At 42.5% G+C, this 21,470-nt stretch overlaps 1 protein-coding gene across 4 annotated transcripts in view; it reads right to left on the reverse strand.

Moving 5' to 3' along the window:
• Window positions 1–1,252: 1,252 nt before the first annotated feature.
• Window positions 1,253–21,470, reverse strand: part of ERCC4 (ERCC excision repair 4, endonuclease catalytic subunit) — a 42,343-nt gene continuing 22,125 nt past the window's right edge. For 2 of the 4 annotated variants that reach the window (XM_081556400.1, XM_081556403.1), the window contains exons 8-11: window positions 20,230–20,827; window positions 18,376–18,468; window positions 10,446–10,558; window positions 3,546–8,366 (exon numbers count right to left, since the gene is read on the reverse strand). In XM_081556400.1, the coding sequence (XP_081412526.1) occupies window positions 7,633–8,366; window positions 10,446–10,558; window positions 18,376–18,468; window positions 20,230–20,827 (1,538 nt within the window). In that variant the 3' untranslated portion in view covers window positions 3,546–7,632. Of the gene's footprint in view, window positions 1,458–3,545; window positions 8,367–10,445; window positions 10,559–18,375; window positions 18,469–20,229; window positions 20,828–21,470 lie in introns of those variants that run through there. The other 2 variants (XM_081556402.1, XM_081556401.1) reach the window with 2 other exon arrangements.

Below are 21,470 nucleotides of genomic sequence, written 5' to 3' on the forward strand. Positions count from 1 at the left end.
TTAACAGCGTCATCATTTCCTAAGGCTTAAAGGTTAGGTGTTATTTAGACTCTTCCTAGGCAGATATATTCTTTGCCACATTCCATTGATTGTCCATTGATGCTTCTTCCATTTGTGTCCTTCTTTCCATTTCCAAAGCTATCGTCTGAGTTCTGGTCATCATCACCAGAACTGTTACTGAAATTGCTACAACTTCTGAAATGGTGTTTTCACATCCAGGCCTTCTTCAAGACAGCAAATTATGGTAGAAAGAAAGTAGGCTTTGGAGTTGGACTCCCATCTCTGCCATTTACTTTCATTGTGACTTTCCTTTCATAATCCCTGAGTCTTAGTCTCTTTACCTGTAAAACAAGTATATATCCGTACTTTGAGGTGTGAGGATTTAATGGGGGTAACATATGAGAAGGACAGAGAAGCCTGGTGTGCTGCTCCTATAGAGTTAGAGTCAGACACGACTCAGTGGCTGAACAACAACTTATGTAAAATATCTGGCGCACTTTAAACGCTCAATTGATGTTCCTTTCCATTTCAAACTTTACTACCAGACCAAAGCCTTAAAACAGACTTCCTAGTCATGTCCTTCTCTTACTCAAACATACGTTTTTCTACCAAAATAAGGACAAACTCTTTGAGCCTAGCACCTGAGAGACTTGCATAATATGGCCCCCGTGTCTTGCTCCAACTCTACTGTTCATGACTCTTTCTTTAAACACCATCTGCTCCTTTGCTGGTGCTCTGGACTTGGACTTAAGTGCATTGTCTGCATCTCTGTATGATGAAATTCTAGCTGTTCTTTAAGACTCATCTCAAATCCTATCTTCTCTCTGAGGCCATCCCTGTTCCCTACCATTGGATATGACATCTTTCTCTGGCCCCTGGAACACTTATCCCTCTCTGGTGACATTTTTATTATTCTACTTGGCTCATGTTCTTTGTTTGAATTCTCTTTACTGCACGACTGAATGTCCTTGATGGCACAGACTGTTACTGCACGGAGCCCAGAGAGAGTCCTCTGCCTTATGCAATAAACGCCTTATGCCAAAAACAAACCTGCCTGGTCACGCTTCCCTTTGTCTACTGAGCTTTCTTCTTCCCGAAGTTTCTGTTGGGTGTCACCCTTCCCAGAAACAAAGTTGCACAGGGAAGCAAATATTTTACTCAGTGAAAGGCATTCGCTCGGACAGCAGAGTTCTGGAGCTCATCATTACGGGAAAAGTGTCCCTGAATATCCTCTCAATAATTCACGTCACGATTTCATCAGACCCAGTTTATTTACTGTTTTCATAAATCCCAGGGAATTCCTTTGTTTGAAATCACAACTTGGTTTTGTATACTTGTCTCTCGGGCCCTCAGGCAGCACTGTTCTTCCGATGTAGAAAAAACTTCTTCATGCAAATGGATCCTTGGGAATGTCTGAAATTTCTTTCTTCCTCATTCATTAATCAGCCTTTTTAACACTGATAATACAACACAGAAAAGGAACTCAGATTAAAGATTCAGTTGAGCGTTTGTAAACAACGAAAAACAGAGGTCCACTGAGCCAGCATCTTAAAATGCATCTATGGTTCTTAAATATCTAATCAATTTATAGTTTTTAATATTAATGTCCTAGTTCTAAAGTAGGAGAAGGAAATGGCAACCCACTCCAGTATTCTTGCCTGGAGAATCCCAGGGACGGCGGAGCCTGGTGGGCTGCTGTCTATGGGGTCGCAGAGAGTCGGACACGACTGAAGCGACTTAGCAGCAGCAGCAGCAGCAGTTCTAAAGTACAGTTCTTAAATATGTGTACATATACTACGTATGTGTGTGCACATGTGTTCGTGCTGCTGATTCAGTCGTGTCTCTTTGCAATCCCATGAACCTTAGGCCGCCAGGCTCCTGTCTATGGGATTTCTCAGGCAAGAATACCAGAGTGGGTTGCCATTTCCTCCTCCAGGGGATCTTCCCCACCCAGAGATAGAACCTGCATCTCCTGCACTGAACGGGGATTCTTTACTACTGAGCCACCAGGGAAGCCATATTGTGTGTATGTGTGTGTATATACATAGATATATCCTTTTTCCTCATTCATGAATCAGTCTCTTTAACACTGATACAACACAGAAAAGGAACTCAGATTAAAGATTCAGTTGAGCTTTCATAAAATGACAAACAGAGGTCCACTAGAAGGTTTAATTTATACTTTCTAGTTTACAAAAGTTTCATTTTAGGATGAATGAGGCTGGAAATATGGTTTCATCATTATATGGGAGCTCCTGTTGGCAACATCATTTGCAAAGTACAATTTTCAAAAGGTTAAACACATGGGCTCTCATACAAACAGAAAAATAACAGAAGTCAAAGATTTTTTTAAAAAAATTCAATCCCATTAATGAGGAAACCAGTTAGATATTGACTTAAGAGAAAATCGAAGGACCTGGAGATTTGTAGCTAATCAAAGGAACGCAGAAATAAATTTACTAACAAATGCACAATTGGTTAATGTCCCACCAGACAATAACCTTTGTGATGTTACTGGACAAGACCCATCTGTAGAGCTATCAGCTTTCTGCAAGTTAACCTCTATTATTTATAAGCACGCAAAATAGTTCTCCTAAGCAGTCAGCAAAAGGTTCACAACTCTAGAAAATCAGATAATCCCTGGGCAGCAGAGGTCACTAGACAATATCCAGGTCTGCAGAGAAGAGGTACTCAGTATTTTCTTTGACCTGTTTCCAAGTTTTGCGTATTTGCTCTGCACACTCTTCTCTGAGAGGCATGGAAACCAACCAATCTGCTTTCTCTATATTTGTTATTAGATTCATGAAAGGAGACACAAAACAGTTTCCCACTCTCCACTGGGCCCTCCTTTGCCCTCAAGTTTTTCATTATGAACTCTGGAGTCAAAGTGCTTGAGTTGAAATCATGGTTCCACCATTTATTGGATGACTTTGGGAAAAATTATTTAACCTCTCTGTGCCTCAGTTTCATCACTGTAAAAGAAAATTTTAAGTATCTGTAACTTCACGGCTTTGCCATGAGTTAAAAGAGATAAAGCACAAGCGCTAATAAATTTGAGTTATATTACTACTGACTAAGGGTTTCATCCATGGGTTGGGTTACAGTGCATGGGTTCGCAAAGAGTTGGACGTGACTGAGGGACTTAACACTTTCACTTTACAAGGGTTCATTATTCTACCAAAGTATTGGGACATAAACATTTTGAGAAATAAATTGACACTATACATTAAAGAGGGTTTAGGTTCTACATTTTAAAGCAGAAGCAAAATAACTGTTAGTCTCTCAGTCATGTCCAACTCTTTGCAACCCTATGGACTAAAGCCTGCCAGGCTCCTCTGTCCATGGAATTTTTCCAGGCAAGAATACTGGAGTGGGTAGCCATTCCCTTCTCCAGGGGATCTTTTCCACGCAGGGATCAAACCCGGGTCTCTTGCATTGGCAGGTGGATTCTTTACCATCTGAGCCACCAATGGAAGCTCAAAATAATTAAATCATCCAAATGAGGAAATTAGTAAATAACTTATTTAAGAGGTTACAATAAATTCTTGTTTCAAAAGAATAATTTACTTCTTTCAACTTCAATGTTAAAGGACAAAAATGTATGAGTCACAGGTGGCAAGAATTAATCTTTGTTGAGTTGAGGTGTCCCAGGCATTGTGCTTACAACATATTCACTACATTGTCAACAAACGAGTATTTTCAGAACTGTTTTTTTTCCCCTCCTTATCGACACATGCTACAAAATGAAAAGCAGCAAAGGAAAATAACCAGAAGAAAAATACACTGGAGCCTTAGAAAGTGGGCTCACCAAGCAAGTCAAATGCCAAAGCAGTGGTTCAAAGTGCATTTCAGCTTTAATCACTTATTCTGTATGAAAAACTAATTAAATATTCTCTATAATTTTAAATTAAATCTACCAACACATTGGTAACTATGAAGTACTGGGAATGTATTCCTTTTCACTCCACTTGGTTGTTTTTATTTTGCCCACAGAATGTTGAGGAATATACTGAATAAATACACACATTTTATTAAAACATACACAAACAACTCTGTCACAAATTGATGTAAATGGTTAGGTATCCCTCCCATCCAAATTTTGGCTTATATAACCTTAAATCAAAAAAACAACAGTGGTGTAGGCCACCAAAAACCTATGGATAAAGATGGTAGATTATGTACTGAAGCTCAGAATCAGACAGGAAATAGCTATAAACGAAAATAGAAAGCAAAATAATGAAGAAAAGTGACAACTCATGTCAAAGTCTGGGTAAATTTTAATACGCTCAAGCCTGAGAAAAGAATTTTCCTAAAATGTTGGTTCTTAAGGGGACATTCCTAGGTTCAACTGAACACAAAAGAGAAGGGAATTGCCCTAAAGAAGTTTTCTGAGCCAGAAGAAAATCAAATTATGCTTGAAAAACAAAAGCAAAGACTAATAATGCCTGTCTTTCTCCCCCATCCACTTCTCCGGATTCACTTCAGTGTAGGTTTTTCCTGCTGGAGGCCATTTATTAACTCTATACTCTGTTTTCTCAACACGACCAAATCTAGTCTTAACCCTCTGCGTCTCAGAGGGTTGATAAATGAGACAATTATTTTCAGTCCCCTCATGAGCTGGGAAACTACAATCTGGATGTACCCAAACATATGCAGACATATAGACATACTAAGCCTCAGATTAAAGAAACAGTAACTGATCACCAAAAGGGTATTATTTATGGCCACTATTAAAAATGATTTCTTATATATAATTTTAAGAAAGCATCAAGAGAGGCACTGTGATTTAAATGAAAACTGAAAACCATTTCTCACAATATATCATGTACTCAAAGTTTTGTGCAAAAAACTTGTAAACTAGAATAATGCTGGTCTCGAGTTCTTAAAAAAGTTTTAAAAAAGCTAAGCATGAGTTCATAATTGGATATTTGTGATTTTGAAAAAAAAAAAGGGCAAAGCTAATAAAATGCCGCTAGAAAACAAAGTGCAAGTTTTTGCAACTGCATGCATCTCTAGTTCTTTGCCCGATTCTTAGGCTATAAAAATCTGTAAGTTGATGAAAAGTAAATACGTGATGGTTATATTGAAGCGTTTTCACAACTGGAGACACGAAGATAAATTTATTTAGTTGGAAGAGGAAGTGGCAATGAGAGCCTTTCAATTATAATGACCATTTTAGAGTTCATTAGAAACTATCATTCATAATTCAAACACATCTGAGCCAGTGCACCCTCTTAAGATGTCCAGTAGGTATGTGCGTTGTGCATGCTAAGTCGCTCCAGTCATGTCCAACACTGTGCAACCCTATGGACTGTAGTCCACCAGGCTCCTCTGTCCACGGGATTCTCCAGTCAAGAATATTGGAGTGGGATGCCATATCCTCCTCCTAGTAGGTACAATAGCAAGTAAATCTTTGAGAGCCAGAGGACGTCGGCTCTCTAAATACAACTAACTAAATACAACTGTCTTCTATGTTGTAGCAGGTAACAAGGACTATTTTAAAACAGTTGCATTAAGAGAGCTTATTTTTGAAAACTTGGAGTGAAACCCTTCTCAAAAAATGTGCTGTTAGGGTTTTCCTTTCATGTAATGAAAGAACAATAAAAGGCAGGCGGAATTATACTAGGAGAAAAAAATAGAAATTACATTTCTCAAGCAGAAGTGCTAGGATGGAGTGAAGAAAAATGATAATAACCATCACTATCTGAGGTGGTCTCAATTTTAATATACTTAAAATACATGACTATGACTGAGTGCTTAAAGAAAGAAATGTCGAGGAAAGTGAAAGCTAACATATGTGCCTGACATTTTGTTTTCTATTCTCAAGGGTGTATTTTTAACCCTGGGACAGAGTTAGTATCCCGTCTTTATTCTACCATAAACTAATCTCTGTTTCTTGTCCTCTTCTCTCTTCTCCAAGTAACTCTACAGAGTCTGATGATAACAATTTGGTATCCCTTAATTCATTCTTGTGGTACCCTCATAAAAGAGTTCAAAATCCACACACTTTAACTTATGTCAACATACCAAGAAATCAAGATGTCAAGACAACAGATTCGGTTTAGAGATGACACTTGAAAACCTGTGTTAAAGATGAAGATCATTTCATGTCACACAGTCCCGTCTACTCTGAGTTCAGACACTGTGACAAATAAAAACACACCTGATGCTGACAAAACATGACCCTATGTGATGTGGCCGGTGGAACTTATGCTCTTGAACAGCAGCTCTTGAGGTAGAAGATTGGCTCATCACTAAATATGTGAATAATGTCTCAGTTAATAATGGTTTAATATCAAAGTTTAAAAACTGCACAAAGGTGCTGTGAAGGTCCTGTATGTATATTTCAGTAAGAAGCTAAATAAAGTCAATCAGAAGAAGGTTTGGAATGAGATTGTTTTCCTTATGGATTTTTAAAATATATATATATATTTCTTTAGGATTTTTATATATTCTATGCATTGATCTTCCATTTCCTCGCAACACTTGTAGTTCAATCAAGGAAGGAAAATTGAATCTTAAAAACTGTGGCTCCCTCCTTTGCTTGCATCCAGTCCTCACATAGAGACGCAGGAGGCCAGTCCGGCCCAGGAAAGTGGGGCGCAGGGACCTGGGAGAGGACCTGTGCTGGGGGGTCCCAGGGCAGGTGAGGAGACACTGCGAAGGAGGGCATCTAACAGAGTCCCGGACTAGCCATTTGGGCTTCGAGATCGCTGGACTCAGGAGGTTAAATATCTGCAGAAACAGAATTTTTAGGGCTCCTTCTAGACCATCCAGTTCTGTAAATAGGTAATTCATTCTATGTTTTAAAAATACTGGTTTTGAACAATCCAGGTATGGTTATGGTACATGCTACGTATCTTCAGGTGATGGCCTGTTTTAGAGGTGGCTGTCTTTCTTCGATTAGCAGTAGCAAGTCCCCATGAACTTATCCTAGAGGCAGGCAGTCGGGAGAGCACGAAGCTGGGAGGGTGGAGAGCACCGGTGAGGAGTGGCAGAGATGCTCCCTTCTGAGTCCCAGGGGCCCCTCTCAGACAGAGGGTAAGAACACGATTGTGCATTTTATCAGTCTCTGGGGAAAACCGAAGTTTCTGCTTGTTTCATAAACAGCCTTCTATAAACACCTGCAGACACCTCCCCTGATCCTGACACCACCTCATGTAAAGATGGAATGTACTAGACCTGGCATGGATGGTGCAGAGGGAGGAGAGCAGGCATGCAGAGTGAAAATGATGCCTAAACACAAAGCTCAGAGCCCAGCCTTGGCCTCTGGACCCCTGACCCAGGGAACAGCACAATCATTCAAAGACTGGAAGAGAATGAGCTTTGTTGTTTGGTCGCTGAGTCCTGTCTGACTCTTTCGTGACCCCATGGACTGTAGCTCACCAGGCTCTTCTGTCCACGGGGTTTCCCAAGCAAGAATATTGGAGTGGGTTGCCATTTCCTCCTCCAGGGGATCTTCCCCACCCGGGATCAACCCTGCGTCTCCTGCACTGACAGGCAGGTTCTTTACCACTGAGCACCTGGGAATCCCAAGAGAATGAGCTACTGGGCTAATAATAAAGATCTGTAAGGGAAAGCAAAGAGCAGCTCAGAAGCACAGTCAGGGGATAAGAAAATAGGCAGCACTGCTCATTTTTTCATTTTCCCTCTGGACAGGACCTCTGCATAGGAGGTGTGAATGAAGTCATAGAGCTGCCGCGCACTTGCCGTGTTCCCCAGCATGCTCGCCAGCTTGTCGAAGGACAGGCTTGCTAATTCAGCGATGTTTTTGACATGGTTCATCAAGGAGCGGCAGTTTTTGGCGTTTACCCCTGGCATTTTTAACAAGAAGTCTTGGGGACCGGGGTTATACTTCTCTGCCTCGGGGAGAGTCTCGGAATCGGCGGTCACAGCCATGGCGGTGGTGGCGTCCGGCTGCGGCTTGTTCTTCTTCAGCTCCTCAAACAGCTCGGCGGTGGCGTGCGGGGAGGGGCACCAGAGGATTCGGAGCCGGGGGAAGTGCAGCGTGAGGAGGGTGAGCTTGGAGCTGACGTCGTTGACGGAGATCTCCTGATAGAAGGCGCCGCGGGACATGAGAGAGAAAGGCTTAGTGGGGTCGAACTCGATCAGAAGCACCGGCCGCTTGTAGTAGCGGGACATGGAGATGCACTGGCTGTAGAGACGGCCGTTGTTCAAAGAGCCAATCAGATCACTGATGCTCTTGCGTTCCACGCACATTTCCGGAGTCAGGATGTAGTCTCCAACCTCCAGGGTCACTGGCTCGATGTCGATGCCCCGGCGGTGGATCAGAGAGGGGAGCTCGCTTCGAAACTCCCGCATGTCCACAACGATGCTCTGCTGGGTACCGTTCTGCTCCTGGCCACCTGGGAAGAAAAAGCAGCATTTTAAGTAACGTTGCTGAGGAGTAACTCTCAAAGATGGAAGATCACAATTAAAGTCAGATGTCTGTGTTTCTGCTATTAGTCTCCTACGCCTGGTTATACAATATTACGTTATTCCACATTTTCCCATATTTTCAAAAAGGTCTATTCACGGTTGAAGGCAATTTCCCTTAAACTAAATAGAGCTACTAGGAAATTGGGGTCTCTTGGTAACTACTTCCTTACATAGAATTCACAAACACCAACACTCACCATCGTCTTCCCTCTAGGGCTCCTCTGTGGTTCCTCACTGCTGCGCTGACAAGCTTTTACTAATCACCGTCACCCAGTTCCTAGGACAGAGCCTAGCATACTGTAGATACTTAGTAATGTCTCTCAATAAACTGCCATGTGAGCTGCTGTGAAAAATTTTGAAGCTTTTCGTGCTTGTATCAATGAGTCCAGAAACAGAAAAATGGAAGAAGCTGGGAGAACCACGAGCACAGAGCTTCTCCCACTAATGTACACTGAACTGCCTGGGACGGAGTGGAAACACCTACTGCATTCTCTAGGTGTGGAAGCGGGTCCAAGAGCCTGCATTTCCAACAAGCTCCCAGGTGATGCCAACACTGCTGGCTGAAGGACTACATGAGGCTTCTGTAGGTAGAATAATGCCCCCCTGAAGATGTCTCTGTCCTAACCCCTGGAAGCTGCAAATATGTTACTTTACACAGCAAAGGGGACTCTGGAAATGTGATTAAATTAGAGGTCTCAAGATTTGGAGATTCTTTTGGATTATTGAGACAGGTCCAAGGGCCCTTATAAGCAAAGGAGGGAAGCAGGAAACTCAGAGGCAGAGCTGCTGGTGTTGAAGGCGGAGAAAGGAGCCACAAGCGAGGGAGCACGCAGCCCTGGATGATCTGGGAGAGGAAGGGATTCTCCCCCAGAGCCTCCAGAGGGAGTGCAGCCCTGCAGACACCTTCTTTTTAACTCAGTGAAACCCATTTGGACTTTGGATTGTATAATAACTGTTAGATAATGACTGCATGTTATTTCAAGACATTAAAGTTTGTGGCAATTTGTTACAGCAGCAAAGGGAAGCTAATACGAGCGCTGAGAAGACTGAACTCACAGGGCAGATTTCTGTGAATAGTTTTCCGTGTGGAACCCACAGGCTCTACCTTCCTTCATACTGCCAGGTATCTTGCTGTCCTGCACGAAATGTCCCCAACTTGTGTGAGTTAAGAATCTTCTTCAAAAGACACAGATGCTCTGAGGCTGTGTTTCCCAAAGCATGGTCCAAGGACCACTTCCATCAGATGCTGACCCCGTTTCAGATCTATCGAATCGGAATTTCTATGGAGTGGGGTCCATGAATCTACAGTTTTAACAAGCATCAGAGGCTATTCTGAAGTACAGTGAATTCTGAGACGTACTGCTTGAACTGCGCTGACCCCACCAAAGGAGAAAGCGACTCAGCCATATTGTTTTTCCCACGACACCTGGTTGAAGGCAGCTGCTGAAATGGGGATCTGGGGAGTGGGAGGGACATGGTCATCCTCGGACCGCAGTGCAAGGGGCATCCAGCATGTCTCACTTGGAAGGCCACTGCCTGGATGCTGCACGGCAGTGAGAGTACCACATACCTGGGGTCTAGAAAAGTGCCAAGAAGCAATCAACAAACCCTGGAAGGGGTGGGAATGCACCATGAACAATGCATCCTGTCTCTTATCTACGAGGACACTGGCCTCTTTGGGTTAAGGTAAGAACCTAATCACCATTCACAAAAGCTTCTTGGCAAAAGTACATTCTGAATCTCAACCAATGCTGGAATGTAACTTATTTCCAACGCTGGTGCCTAGAACACACCCCTCCTTATCTTATGGGTGAGGAGCCCGAGATTCAGGAAAGACGTGTGGTTAGTGAATAGCAGAGCTGAGACCAGGATATGAGAGCAGACACCCACATTGAAGAGCTTGTTGAGAAAAACCAAGCTTCTGCAGAGAGACTCTGGAGCCGACTCTGGAGCCCCACAGCCTCTGGCATGGGCAGCAGGAGAGCTCGGCAGAGGGCGGGACTCACCGGCTTTGCGTGTGTCGGTGGGAGCACTGGCAGACACGCAGCCTCTCACAAGGTCGAGGTTCGTTTCGTCTCTGCCTTCTCTTTCTTCAGGGATGACCATGCTAGCCTTTTCCCTGGGGGTAGGAGGAACACATCTTCAACCTTTCTGAATTAATTAAAAAACTCCTGATTTTAATCTTCGATAAATTATAACATAGAAAATGATCTAAGCAACTGTAGTGCTAAAAGAGAACCCAGGAAACATTAGAAGGAAATATGCACAGACAAGCGATGGGGAATGGAAGCAGAAAGAGTTTCTTGGTTGGGTACTTGTGCTCATCTTCTGGAGTTAAAAAAGAAAAAAACTTACTTATTTTCTATTCTGTATGTCCTCCAAACACTTTGAGTCATGAAATAAGCACGTGAAGACTGCCACAAAGAGGTTACTGAGGCTTTTTATACAAATGTACTAAATGTGTCATTGAGCACTGAAAAGAATTCAAATAATTCATATTCCACTATTTTCGGAGGAACCATAGATAATTAAAGACCAATGATTAAAGTCATGAAAACATAAATGGCCAAACTAACTTTGATTTGAAGAACTCCAGGTGGGAGGCCCCATTGAACATTCTCCAGTTTTAAAAGAAAATCATGATTAATATAAGAAAGCAAACTTCCAACAGATTTAAACAAAAAAATCAACATCTCAGGTTATGCAGTACAGCACTATTGATTCACTCACTTAGCTGTTCGTTTAAAACATTTAGGGCAGGCTCCCACATACCGTACTAGGGGAGGTACTTTGGATACAAATATGGTTATCTGATAATTTCTGTCTTCAAGAAAGCCTAGCACCTTAAGCTAGTAGATTGACAAGCCTATAGAATCCTAACTCAGATTTGCAATCAGGAACCAGAATCATGACAAGACCCTCAATAACCACAGGAAGACTAAGCCAGGCTTGCCATCGTCTGATTTTTCAAAACCAGTAAAAGGATGTTATAATCAGTTCAGGAAACAGCGAGCTCTGTGTGTCCTTTTGTGCCAGGTCAACAGAAAAGATGTAAAGACTGCATCTCTGCCCTGGCTGGGCTTGCAACTGAGTTGAGGAAATACAGCAATGTGAAAAACAACCGTGGAACTGCCTGCCTGTAATAAAAGAGTCTGGGGAAGGTGAGACAAGAGGAATCATTAGCAACTAGCGATTCCAACAAGGGCTCATACCCAAGGGTTTTCCAACGAAAGAAGATAAAATCAGATGGAGCAATTCCTCAGCCACTCTGGATACACAATGTCTTAGGGCACGGTACCATAAAGAGGTACAATGGGTGAACAGAAACTCAAGTTTATAAATTCTATACTATTTGAGATAATATACAAATGCAAAGTTGTTATTAGTGTAACACTTTATGAACAGATTGCAAAGGGCAATCGTTCCAGTTCTGGTCTTGCCCATTACTCTCAACACCAGTGTCAAGGGTGGCTACTGCAGAATTCTTTGCAGTGATCACAGCTCCACAGCCACTCAGTACTGCCCCATCACACCTACCAGATTCCAGCTGGGGACAAATGGCGAACTGTCCAGAGAACTCACTGCTCTTAAATTTCTTTTACATTTGGGATCAACATGGGGGATTTTTCCCCCTCTTTATCTCCACTTACCCTGTTGGCTAAGCCATCACAGGTAGGGGCAGCCTCCTTTCCTAATCAATCTGTTATCTGTGTGTGGCTGTAGAGCACAGGGGGTTAAAATGCAGACTCTGCATCCACATGTTGTGGATTTGAAACCATTTACTGGCTGTGTTGACTTTAGGCGAGTTTTTTAAAGGCTCTGTCCCTCAATTCTGTCTGTAAAATGGGAAGAGTACTAAAACCTAACCTCAACAGACTGTTATAAAGATCACGTAATATATGTAAGGCACCCAGATAGTACCCAGAACATAACAAGCACCATATGTTAGCTTTTATTAATATTATAATTGTGTGTGTTCGGTCACTCAGTCATGTCTGACTCTTTGTGGCCCTCGTGGACTGTAGCCCACCAGGCTCCTCTGCCCATGCCATTTTTCAGGCAAGAATACTGGAGTGGGTTGCCATTTCCTTCTCCAGGGGATCTTCCTGACCCAGGGATTGAATCTGTGTCTCTTGTGTCTCCTGTACTGGCAGGCTGATTCTTTACCACTGAGCCACCTGGGAAGCCCTATAATGTAGTAACCCCATCCCCTAATTATCCAAGACTATGCTAAAAAAACTGGCAAAGGAAATGGCAACCTACTCCAGTATTCTTGCCTGGAAAATTCCATGGACAGAGGAGCCTGGAGGGCCACAGTCCACAGGGTCGCAAACAGTCTGACACAACCAAACACGCACTCGCATGCTAAAAAACAGATTTCTTTCAAATATTCTGCAACTGGTTCAGTTAATACTGTTAAACAAAACAGCTAGTTTACTATGAAATGTTATAACTGCAAATTGAATCTCAGAAAAAAACATACTCCTAAAATGAAACCAGGGTTGTGAAGAAAATATTAAGTCTTCCTAACTAGTAACTCAAATTAGTTTAACAGAAATTTGCCATACTTAAAAATATTCCGTCCCTTGTTCACAACATTTAGCATAATCAAATTACTGTATGTGACAGATACAAAATAATAATTGAACAATTCAGATTCCCACGTCCACCTGAAATACTGTGGTTTCTTAATATTGCTCTAACATCTCTAGTGGTATTTGAATAGCTTGTACAACGTGATAACACAGGGAGGAGGTACTGGACTAGGAGTCTCTTCAAATGGGCATTTATTCAAGTCCTCATGCTAACCCATTTTGTGATCATATTTTTTTAACTGTAAAATTTCAAATAATCTAACCCTTCCCTTTGAAAAGTGGTGACCTCTCCAAAACTATGTTTACTCAGAATGTTATTACTAATTTTTTGACCCAGGGAGCGTTTTATTATCAATACTGAGACATGTAATCTTTTTTCTCTTTTCTTGTCATCTGTAATCTACTGATCTCTAGTCCAGCCAAGCAGTCCTTTCACTGCCAGCTTGCCTGATTCATTCCTCTCTGGTTATTTTAAATAGCAGCATTGCTTTTGTTCTTACAAAATCACTTGTGGAGGTCCTGGCAAAAGCGCATTTCCTCAGTCTCCCATTACATTTTTCTCTAAGTCCAGGCTCAGTGCAAATGCTCTTTCAGCCATGCACCTCACATATATTTTGCTTCTCAAAACAAACACTTCTCAAATTCCCCAAGTTTTCTGGGAAAGTAAATATCTTAAGATTCTAAACAGTGTTACTACTATCTTTGTGATATGGAAAGACCTAACATAATACGCAGACAGTCACTGCTGAGAGAGTTAGAAAATTGGGCCAGGCCATATAGATAAAATTACACCAAAATCTGGTATGGAAATTGCTGTAGAAATTGAAATGTAGGAGAAAGCCTACGTCCTTGGTTCTGCTGAGGGATGTTTCCAGGCTAGGCCTGGTTGATCTGAGCCTTGTCACTGAGCCCTTTGAGTGTGGAATCACTCTATAAGCTGGGAAATGCATGCGGGTCTCCAACACCTGGCTAACACCTGGCTACAGTCCACTAACGGCACTCTTTTCTAGGCTACATTCTGATGAACTGGAGAAGACACAGCTGTGGGAAGGAGGCCTGGAGCATACAATTCACCTACTCAGATGCTACAGGCACCCTGGGCTACAGCTCTGGGCAGGAAAGGGTTCAGAGAGCAGGCCTGGGATGCTCAAACCCTGCACATTCCCAAGAAAGGCCTGTCTCCTCAGCTTGTCTTCCTGGAAACCCCTGGCCAGCTTCTGGGAGCTGAGCTCTTGAGTTCTTGCACTACTCCGCCTGATGAGAGGATCACACAGCAGGCCCCAGTGTGATCAGATGGCTTATGCTCACAGTGTGATTTATGGTGAACACATGTTTCTGCTCCAGGGAGCTGGAGTCTGTCCCTTGAGTACTGCGTATGTATGACTAACTCCCAGTAAAAATGCTGGACCCCAAGTCTCGGGTAAGCTTCCCTGAGGATAATGCTGAGCGTGTGCTGTCACACACGGATGCCAGAATTAAGCACTTCCCTGGGACCTCACTGGAAGAGGACACTTGGAAGCTTATGCTGCATTTCTCCTGGACTTGGCTCCGTGCATTCTTTTTCTCTGCTGATTTTACTCTGTGTTCTTTCTCTCTAATTAACCACAATGGTGAGGATCCCAGTTTACCTAACTCTTGTGGGTCCTTCTGGTGACTCACTGAGCCTGAGGGTGGTCTTTAGGGACCCTCAATGTAAACACCAACAACCTCATCTGAATATCTTAGTTCCATGTGCTTGTTGTAACCTAGAGACAGTTACTTTAATCAGAGAAGCCTGAGGCAAAGGATATTTTAAAAAGAGTGAAAAAGCCAATTAGGAGGTTACTGGCCCACATCCAGTGGCACCAATTCTTTGACTCCATTTCCTCAATATCGCTTAAATCTCTCCCCTTCTCTCCATCAACCTAATCTTAGCTGCCACTGGTTCTTATCGGACAACTGCAATAGCTTCCTGACTACTTCCCTACTCCATCAATTCCAAGTTTGGTGCCAGAGAGAGCCTCTGAAAACACACTACGTCACTCTCCTACTTAGAACTCTGCAGGGCTGTCTTATGGCCTTCAGAGTCAAGTTCTGAATCCTTAACAGGCCTCCTGCACCTCTGAGCTTTCACACACACCCTTGAACACCACAACCCTCGGCCCACTTTGTCTACTTAGCAACCAACACACATGCTCCCTAGGTCAGCTTAAAGGTCACCCCTTCAGAGATGCTGCCCCTGACAGCTCCCCCGGGTCCCTCTGACAAACTCTCATTCGATACCATTTTCTTTCACCTTTGTAGGCTACAGCCTGCAGGTTTTTATTAAACTGTACATAACCATTCAATGTTTGTCTTTTACACTAGGGGATAAGCTCTAGAAGACAGAACTGAGCTTTTTTTCTGCACCACTGTAAGTCTAGCACTTTAATATGAGCACAGGAGTTGGCTCATAATAGATGCTCAAGAAATATCTGTTGACTGAGTCTTGGGAGATGAAGGTCTAGGAGACACAGAGAGAAGCTAAATGTTCTGGACAGGAAGAGGAAGTCTATATACCACATGGTTTGTTATAACACTTTCTGGAATATTTTTTTCAAAAAGTATATGTACACACATATAAAATATCCTCCATGGATTATAGCTCACCAGGCTTTTCTGTCCATGGAATTCTCCAGGCAAGAATACTGGAGTGGGTAGCCATTCCCTTCTCCAGGTAATCTTTCAAACCCAGAGATCAAATCCAGGTCTCCCATGCTACAGGCAGATTCTTTACCATCTGAGCCACCAGGGAAGCCCACAAACTATCCTCCAGAGCACATTAATAGAAAATACATATCTATGAAACACCAGACAGGAAAAGATCAGTTTTCATTTCAATTCCAAAGAAGGGCGATGCCAAAGAATGTTCAAACTACCACACAATTGTGCTCATTTCACATGCTAGCAAGGTAATGTTCAAAATCCTTCAAGCTAGGCTTCAACAGTATGTGAACTGAGAACTTTCAGATGTACAAGCTAGATTTAGAAAAGGCAGAGGAACCAGAGATCAAATTGCCAACATTCATTGGATCACAGAAAAAGCAAGAGAATTCTAAAAAAAATCTTCTTCTTCACTATGTTAAAGCCTTTGACTGTGTGGATCACAACAAACTGTGGAAAATTCTTCAAGAGATGGGAATACCTGGCCACCTGACCTGCCTCCTGTGAAACCTGTATTCAGGTAAAGAAGCAATAGTTAGAACTGGACATGGAACAATGGACAGGTTCAAAATTGGGAAAGGAGTTGTTTATTCCACTTATATGCTTATTTAACTTCTGTGCAGAGTACATCATGTGAAATGCTATGCTGGATGAATCACAAGCTGGAATCAAGACTGCTGGGAGAAATATGAACCATCTCAGATATGCAGAAGATACCACCCTAATGGCAGAAAGTGAAGAGGAGCTAAAGAGCCTCTTGATGAAGGTGAAAGACAAGAGGAAAAAAGCTGGCTTAAGACTCAATATTCAAAAAATGAAGATCATGGCATCCAGTCCTATCACTTCATGGCAAATAGAAGGGGAACAGTAGGCATGTACAGACGTGAGAGTGGACCATAAAACAAGTTAAGCACCAAAGAATTGATGCTTTTTAACTGTGATGCTAGAGAAGGCTCTTGAGTCCCCTGGACCACAAGATCCAACCAGTCAATCCGAAAGGAAATCAACCCTGCATATTCACTGGAAGGACTGATGCTGAAGCTGAAGCTCCAATACTTTGGCCACCTGATGCAAAGAGCTAACTCACTGGAAAAGACCCTGATGCTGGGAAAAATTGAGGGCAGGAGGAGAAGGGGGAAACAGATTTTGAGATGGTTGGATGGCATCACCGACTCAATGGACACGAGTTTGAGCAAACTCTCGGAGATGGTGAAGGACAGGGAAGCCTGGCGTGCTGCAGTCCATGGTGTTGCAAAGAGTCAGACACAACTTAGCAACTGAAAAACAATGAAACAGATTTACAGACATAGAGAAAAGGCTTCCCAAGGTGGAGAGGGGCTAGGGGAGGGAAGGACTGGGAGTTATATGTGTATAATTGAATCACTTTACTGTACGGTGGAAATTAACACAAATTACAAGTCAACCATACTTCAATAAAAACTAAAAAAAGAAAATACATTTTTCACAGGCTGAAAGGACTGCCCCATAACTGAGGATCGAAAGCTGTAAGAATCCTTGCCTAAGGCGTGCCACAATCACAGAGGAGAGGAAGGGAAGGGAAGGACAGCACAGGGTGCTGCCCACATACCGTGCTGAGTGTCTTTATAGGGACTCAATGGCACTGATTCAGGAAGTGCTCCTGTGTCTGGAAACCATTCCTGGATGCACTGGGGTATCTATATATTTTAGGCATATACTGAAAGCCCATAGCCATTGTTGGAGAATGGCTGTCCATTTTGAAATTCTGCCGAGGTCCTGGCTGGCTAGCTGCCACTAAAAGTGACTTCTGCCCTCTCGTCACTGCTATGTTGCCAGCATCTGAGGCTTTTAAGACTGGTCTGGCTTGGTCCCAGCCAGGCTAGGCCACAGTCTCCTCTCATCTAGCCTCTTCTAAGGATCAGCTCAAGGATTCCCTGTCCAGCCCCTGCCCTGGCTCCTGGGGCCCCTGAGAGACCACCTGATCTATCTTCTCTCACCAAGCTGCCATCTCCTTGACAACATTCCTCGGGGGATGTTATCAGCTTTCTCAGATGCCTACAGGTAAGAGGTAGCCATGCAGTTTGCCAATATCTCACTTAGGAACATTTTCCTTCTGTCAAACCAAAAGCTTTTCCTATCTGGATCTGGAACATTAAAGGATACTCATTCTCAAAAAACACACATCTGTTCAGACAAATGTCACACTTTTATAAAAATGTTTTCTCAGAGTGATTCTATTGATATGAACTGACCAGGTTATAAAAGTATTTTCGGGTAAAGAGTAAAGCAGTCACCCACCCAAGACAATGGAGATTTCACAAGGGGAAAAAAAAAATCATGATTCCAAGGGAGGGGGGAAATCCTGGACATGGGGGAAGGGGAGAGTTCTATTGCTGGTGCTTAAGGTTTTATTTCTTTACAAACAGAAAAGCAGTTTTCTTCACATTTCTAATAGTCCATCACACCCCTGAAAAGCAAATAGGGATGGTGGAGAGGCAGGGAAAAAAGAAATTTGTGCTGATCCGTGTAAACCTTGGGGTGTTATCAGATCACAGGTGTATCTTGACATGACTCTCCCTAGCACCTAAGGGCTGGTAGATATTCCCCCACCTAGATCCAGAGAAGCCTCTGGATCTTCAAAGGCCTTTGATTCCTTCATACTGATCTCCTGTGTATTTACCTTATGAGCTTTTCAAAAGCTTCCTTTTCTTTCCGCAAAGCAGTGAGATAGCGCTGTTCCTCCGTTGAACCTCCATATATAAGAAAGTAAACCCTGCAAGTTAAGACAAATCTCTTTTAGGCTGCAAACACATAATTTTTAATCCCTGGAAGGAAAAGCGTGAAATCAGCAACCCAGAGTGTTCAAATAATAAATATTTGATGGAGAAGGAAAGTTCCATTAATCACACACTTGCTAAAATCAAGCAGCCTAAACCCCACCTGTTAAAGGTCTCATTACCACATGGGCTTTTTTTTTCCTTTCTTCTTTCACCAAAAGGAGGAATGGAGTTTAGGTAAACACTGAAATATAACAAAGAGGGATAGAATAATTCTTTCCTCATAACTATAAACAAATCAGAAAACACAATCTTAGCAGCTTCTCTTTTTTCAATTTTTTCTTTGCACTCCTGCCAAACAATCGTTTAAAAAGTTGGAGAGCAGTTATAAAAGCCAGCTTAGGAAAGTTCATGTTAGTGAAAAGTAAACAATGAAATCTATATGACCTTTATCTTCACAAGTAATTTCTCAGTTCCTTTTTATTCATGTCTTAGCAGAACCAAGCCATCGCACATTTTATATAAACACATAGACACAGAGGACATATGGATTATATCAAGCGCCTCAAGAAATAATTTGACATATTCTTTTCTGTTAGAAAAGGCCAGCTTTCTATCTTGTTTGTTGCTGAATGAAGCATCTTTTCTTCACCTTCTATCAGAGATATTTTTCCTTTTTAACCCTTGATTTTTCTTTTGACCTTCATCTTCCTAGATTGCATTTTTTTAAAGTGTGAACATGGAAAAGGCCACTGGCCAATGAGTCCAGAGACCCCCAGCTCTGCCACGAATATATCAAGTGGCCACGGGCAAGTCATTCACCACCTCTGAGCCTCAGTTTCTCATTGATAGACTGAGTGGTTGAACTCCAAAGCCCCTTCCATCTCTGATATTTTGTTTCTAAGCATCACACGGTATTCTATTATCAGGTAACAGAGAACTTGGGTGCACTCAAGCTATCTACAGTATTGATCAATGGCAAAGTATGAAAAATTTATCAGCCTATAATTATTTTACCAGCTTCGTCTAATCTCTTCATCCTGTGTTCTTTCTGACCCATCTCCTCCATTCATCTCTACTCAGAAGGGTTGCCTTCGTTAAACTGGCTAGAAAGGTTTCTTTTGGCTCTGCTTTTGGTTCAGGCTGAGTTCAGGATATTAATTTTGCTGTTTATTTCCCTTGGATAATTGGAGAGCCAGAACACTATATTCTTTGGGAGGCACCATTTTCCCATCTGATATTTCTGTAGATTTCTCATCTGATAGTTCTTGAAACTCGAGAAAACTTGGTACAATAATTCTCCAAATACTTCAGTTTTATGTGGCGGTAACTTAGAGTCACTTTTTCAGATTTAAAAGAAAGACATTTTCGAATTATGAAATGATTTTGCTGAATCATAGTTACACTAACATTTGGGACAAGTTAGGATATCGTAAACTTCCTAGGCTTATTCAGAGATGGCAGCCTATAGGCTACAACCAATGCATAAAGAATATGGCACCGAAGAGCAGAAGAGAAGGTTAACAAGAAGGGGGGCATTCCCCCAGATTCCTGGTTCCACTACATTTGACCTCCTTCTCAGGTATACTTCCCAGACTGACCTGAACCATCAAACGTTTCATAAAACCAGCCAACATCCCAACTAGGCAGCGTTAAAGATCAGAAAGCCTGTGTGCAACTGGTCTATCTGTGCTAAATTCTACAGAACTGTGAAGCTGAAGCCTGTAAGGTGAGAGTTCACCTTCCCTACAACTTGCCTGAGAGGCTTCCCGGGCCGAGTCGCCCTGTAAATTTCAAGCTGACGCACGAAGGTCAGCTCTGCGTCATACAAGACCACGTATCTCGGCTCTACCTCATGGAGTACGCGTGTCAGAGCGTAGGGATCACTACAGCCCAGGAGCGGGTGGATGATGGTGAGGGGGTCTTTCAGGATTCCGTAGGCGGCATCGGAGGACACATTCACATCAAACTCCTCGTGCTTAATGTCTTCCGTGCAGCTCTCCGGGCTACTGGTCAGCTCTCTTGGGCTGCCCTCCTCAACACCCGCCTCCCCCTCCAGTTCTTCAGTTCTTCCCATCATCTGAGTTAAAGTCAACCTTGGTTTCTTCTTTCTGAGGGGCTTCTCTTTGGCAGGGGGCTTGTCTTTGTCTCGGAGGTCTTTGGGCCTCTTGTTGGATTTCATGATTCTCTTTGAGTCATCTTCCTTCCTTAACCTCATCCATACATCTTCGGCTTTGCTGTCCTTCTCAAAGGTTTTTCTGTAGAGCCTCAACAAGAAGATCTCTGCTCCGACAGTGAGGTACTCTCGCAGCTGGGAACACGTCCTGTCATCACTTGCGCAAATGAGAACTTGTCCTAAAATTAAAAACAGCATTATGGAGCTATTAGCTCACTTGCTGTCCTCCTCCCTGTGCGCCCCCTCCTCCTGTCCCCAACAAAGAAGACCCATCTCACCTCCCTGGTGCTAAAGATACTTTACAATTTGTTTAACAAGGGTCTCAGATGCTCATCAAAGGCTTTCACCTCTCTGCCAGGATCATTTTAATCTTTTGGGTAAAGTTGAAGCCAGAAATGTTTAGAGACTTATGAAAATATAGCTGTGGTATAATGGAGGCTTTAAAGGAGCTCTTTTTAATTAATAATTTTCCAGAGGATCTGGAAATACTAAAATAAATTCCAAATGGATTACAAAGTCAAATGTTAAATAATAAATCATAAAAAAAAAGATGACTCTTCTCCATCTCTCCATATTAGGATGATTTTCCGGGCTTAAAAGCAATGGAAGAAATCTCAGAGAAGATTGATATCTGTAAACTAAGACTGACACAATACATAGGAGAATTAACTGTGCATTATAAAGGTAAAGACAGGCTGCTCGCAAGTCTTTTGAGATGGACCGCGTTCTGTCTACAGAATATGTCTCTCTCTAAATAAATCCATTTCTAATCTTAAAAAAAAAGCTAAAGACATAACACAACTTTATGCAACTATAATAAAT

The sequence above is a fragment of the Giraffa tippelskirchi genome, chromosome 13 (assembly GCF_054371585.1).
Source record: "Giraffa tippelskirchi isolate mGirTip1 chromosome 13, T2T-mGirTip1v1.2.pri, whole genome shotgun sequence".
Taxonomy (NCBI): domain Eukaryota; kingdom Metazoa; phylum Chordata; class Mammalia; order Artiodactyla; family Giraffidae; genus Giraffa; species Giraffa tippelskirchi.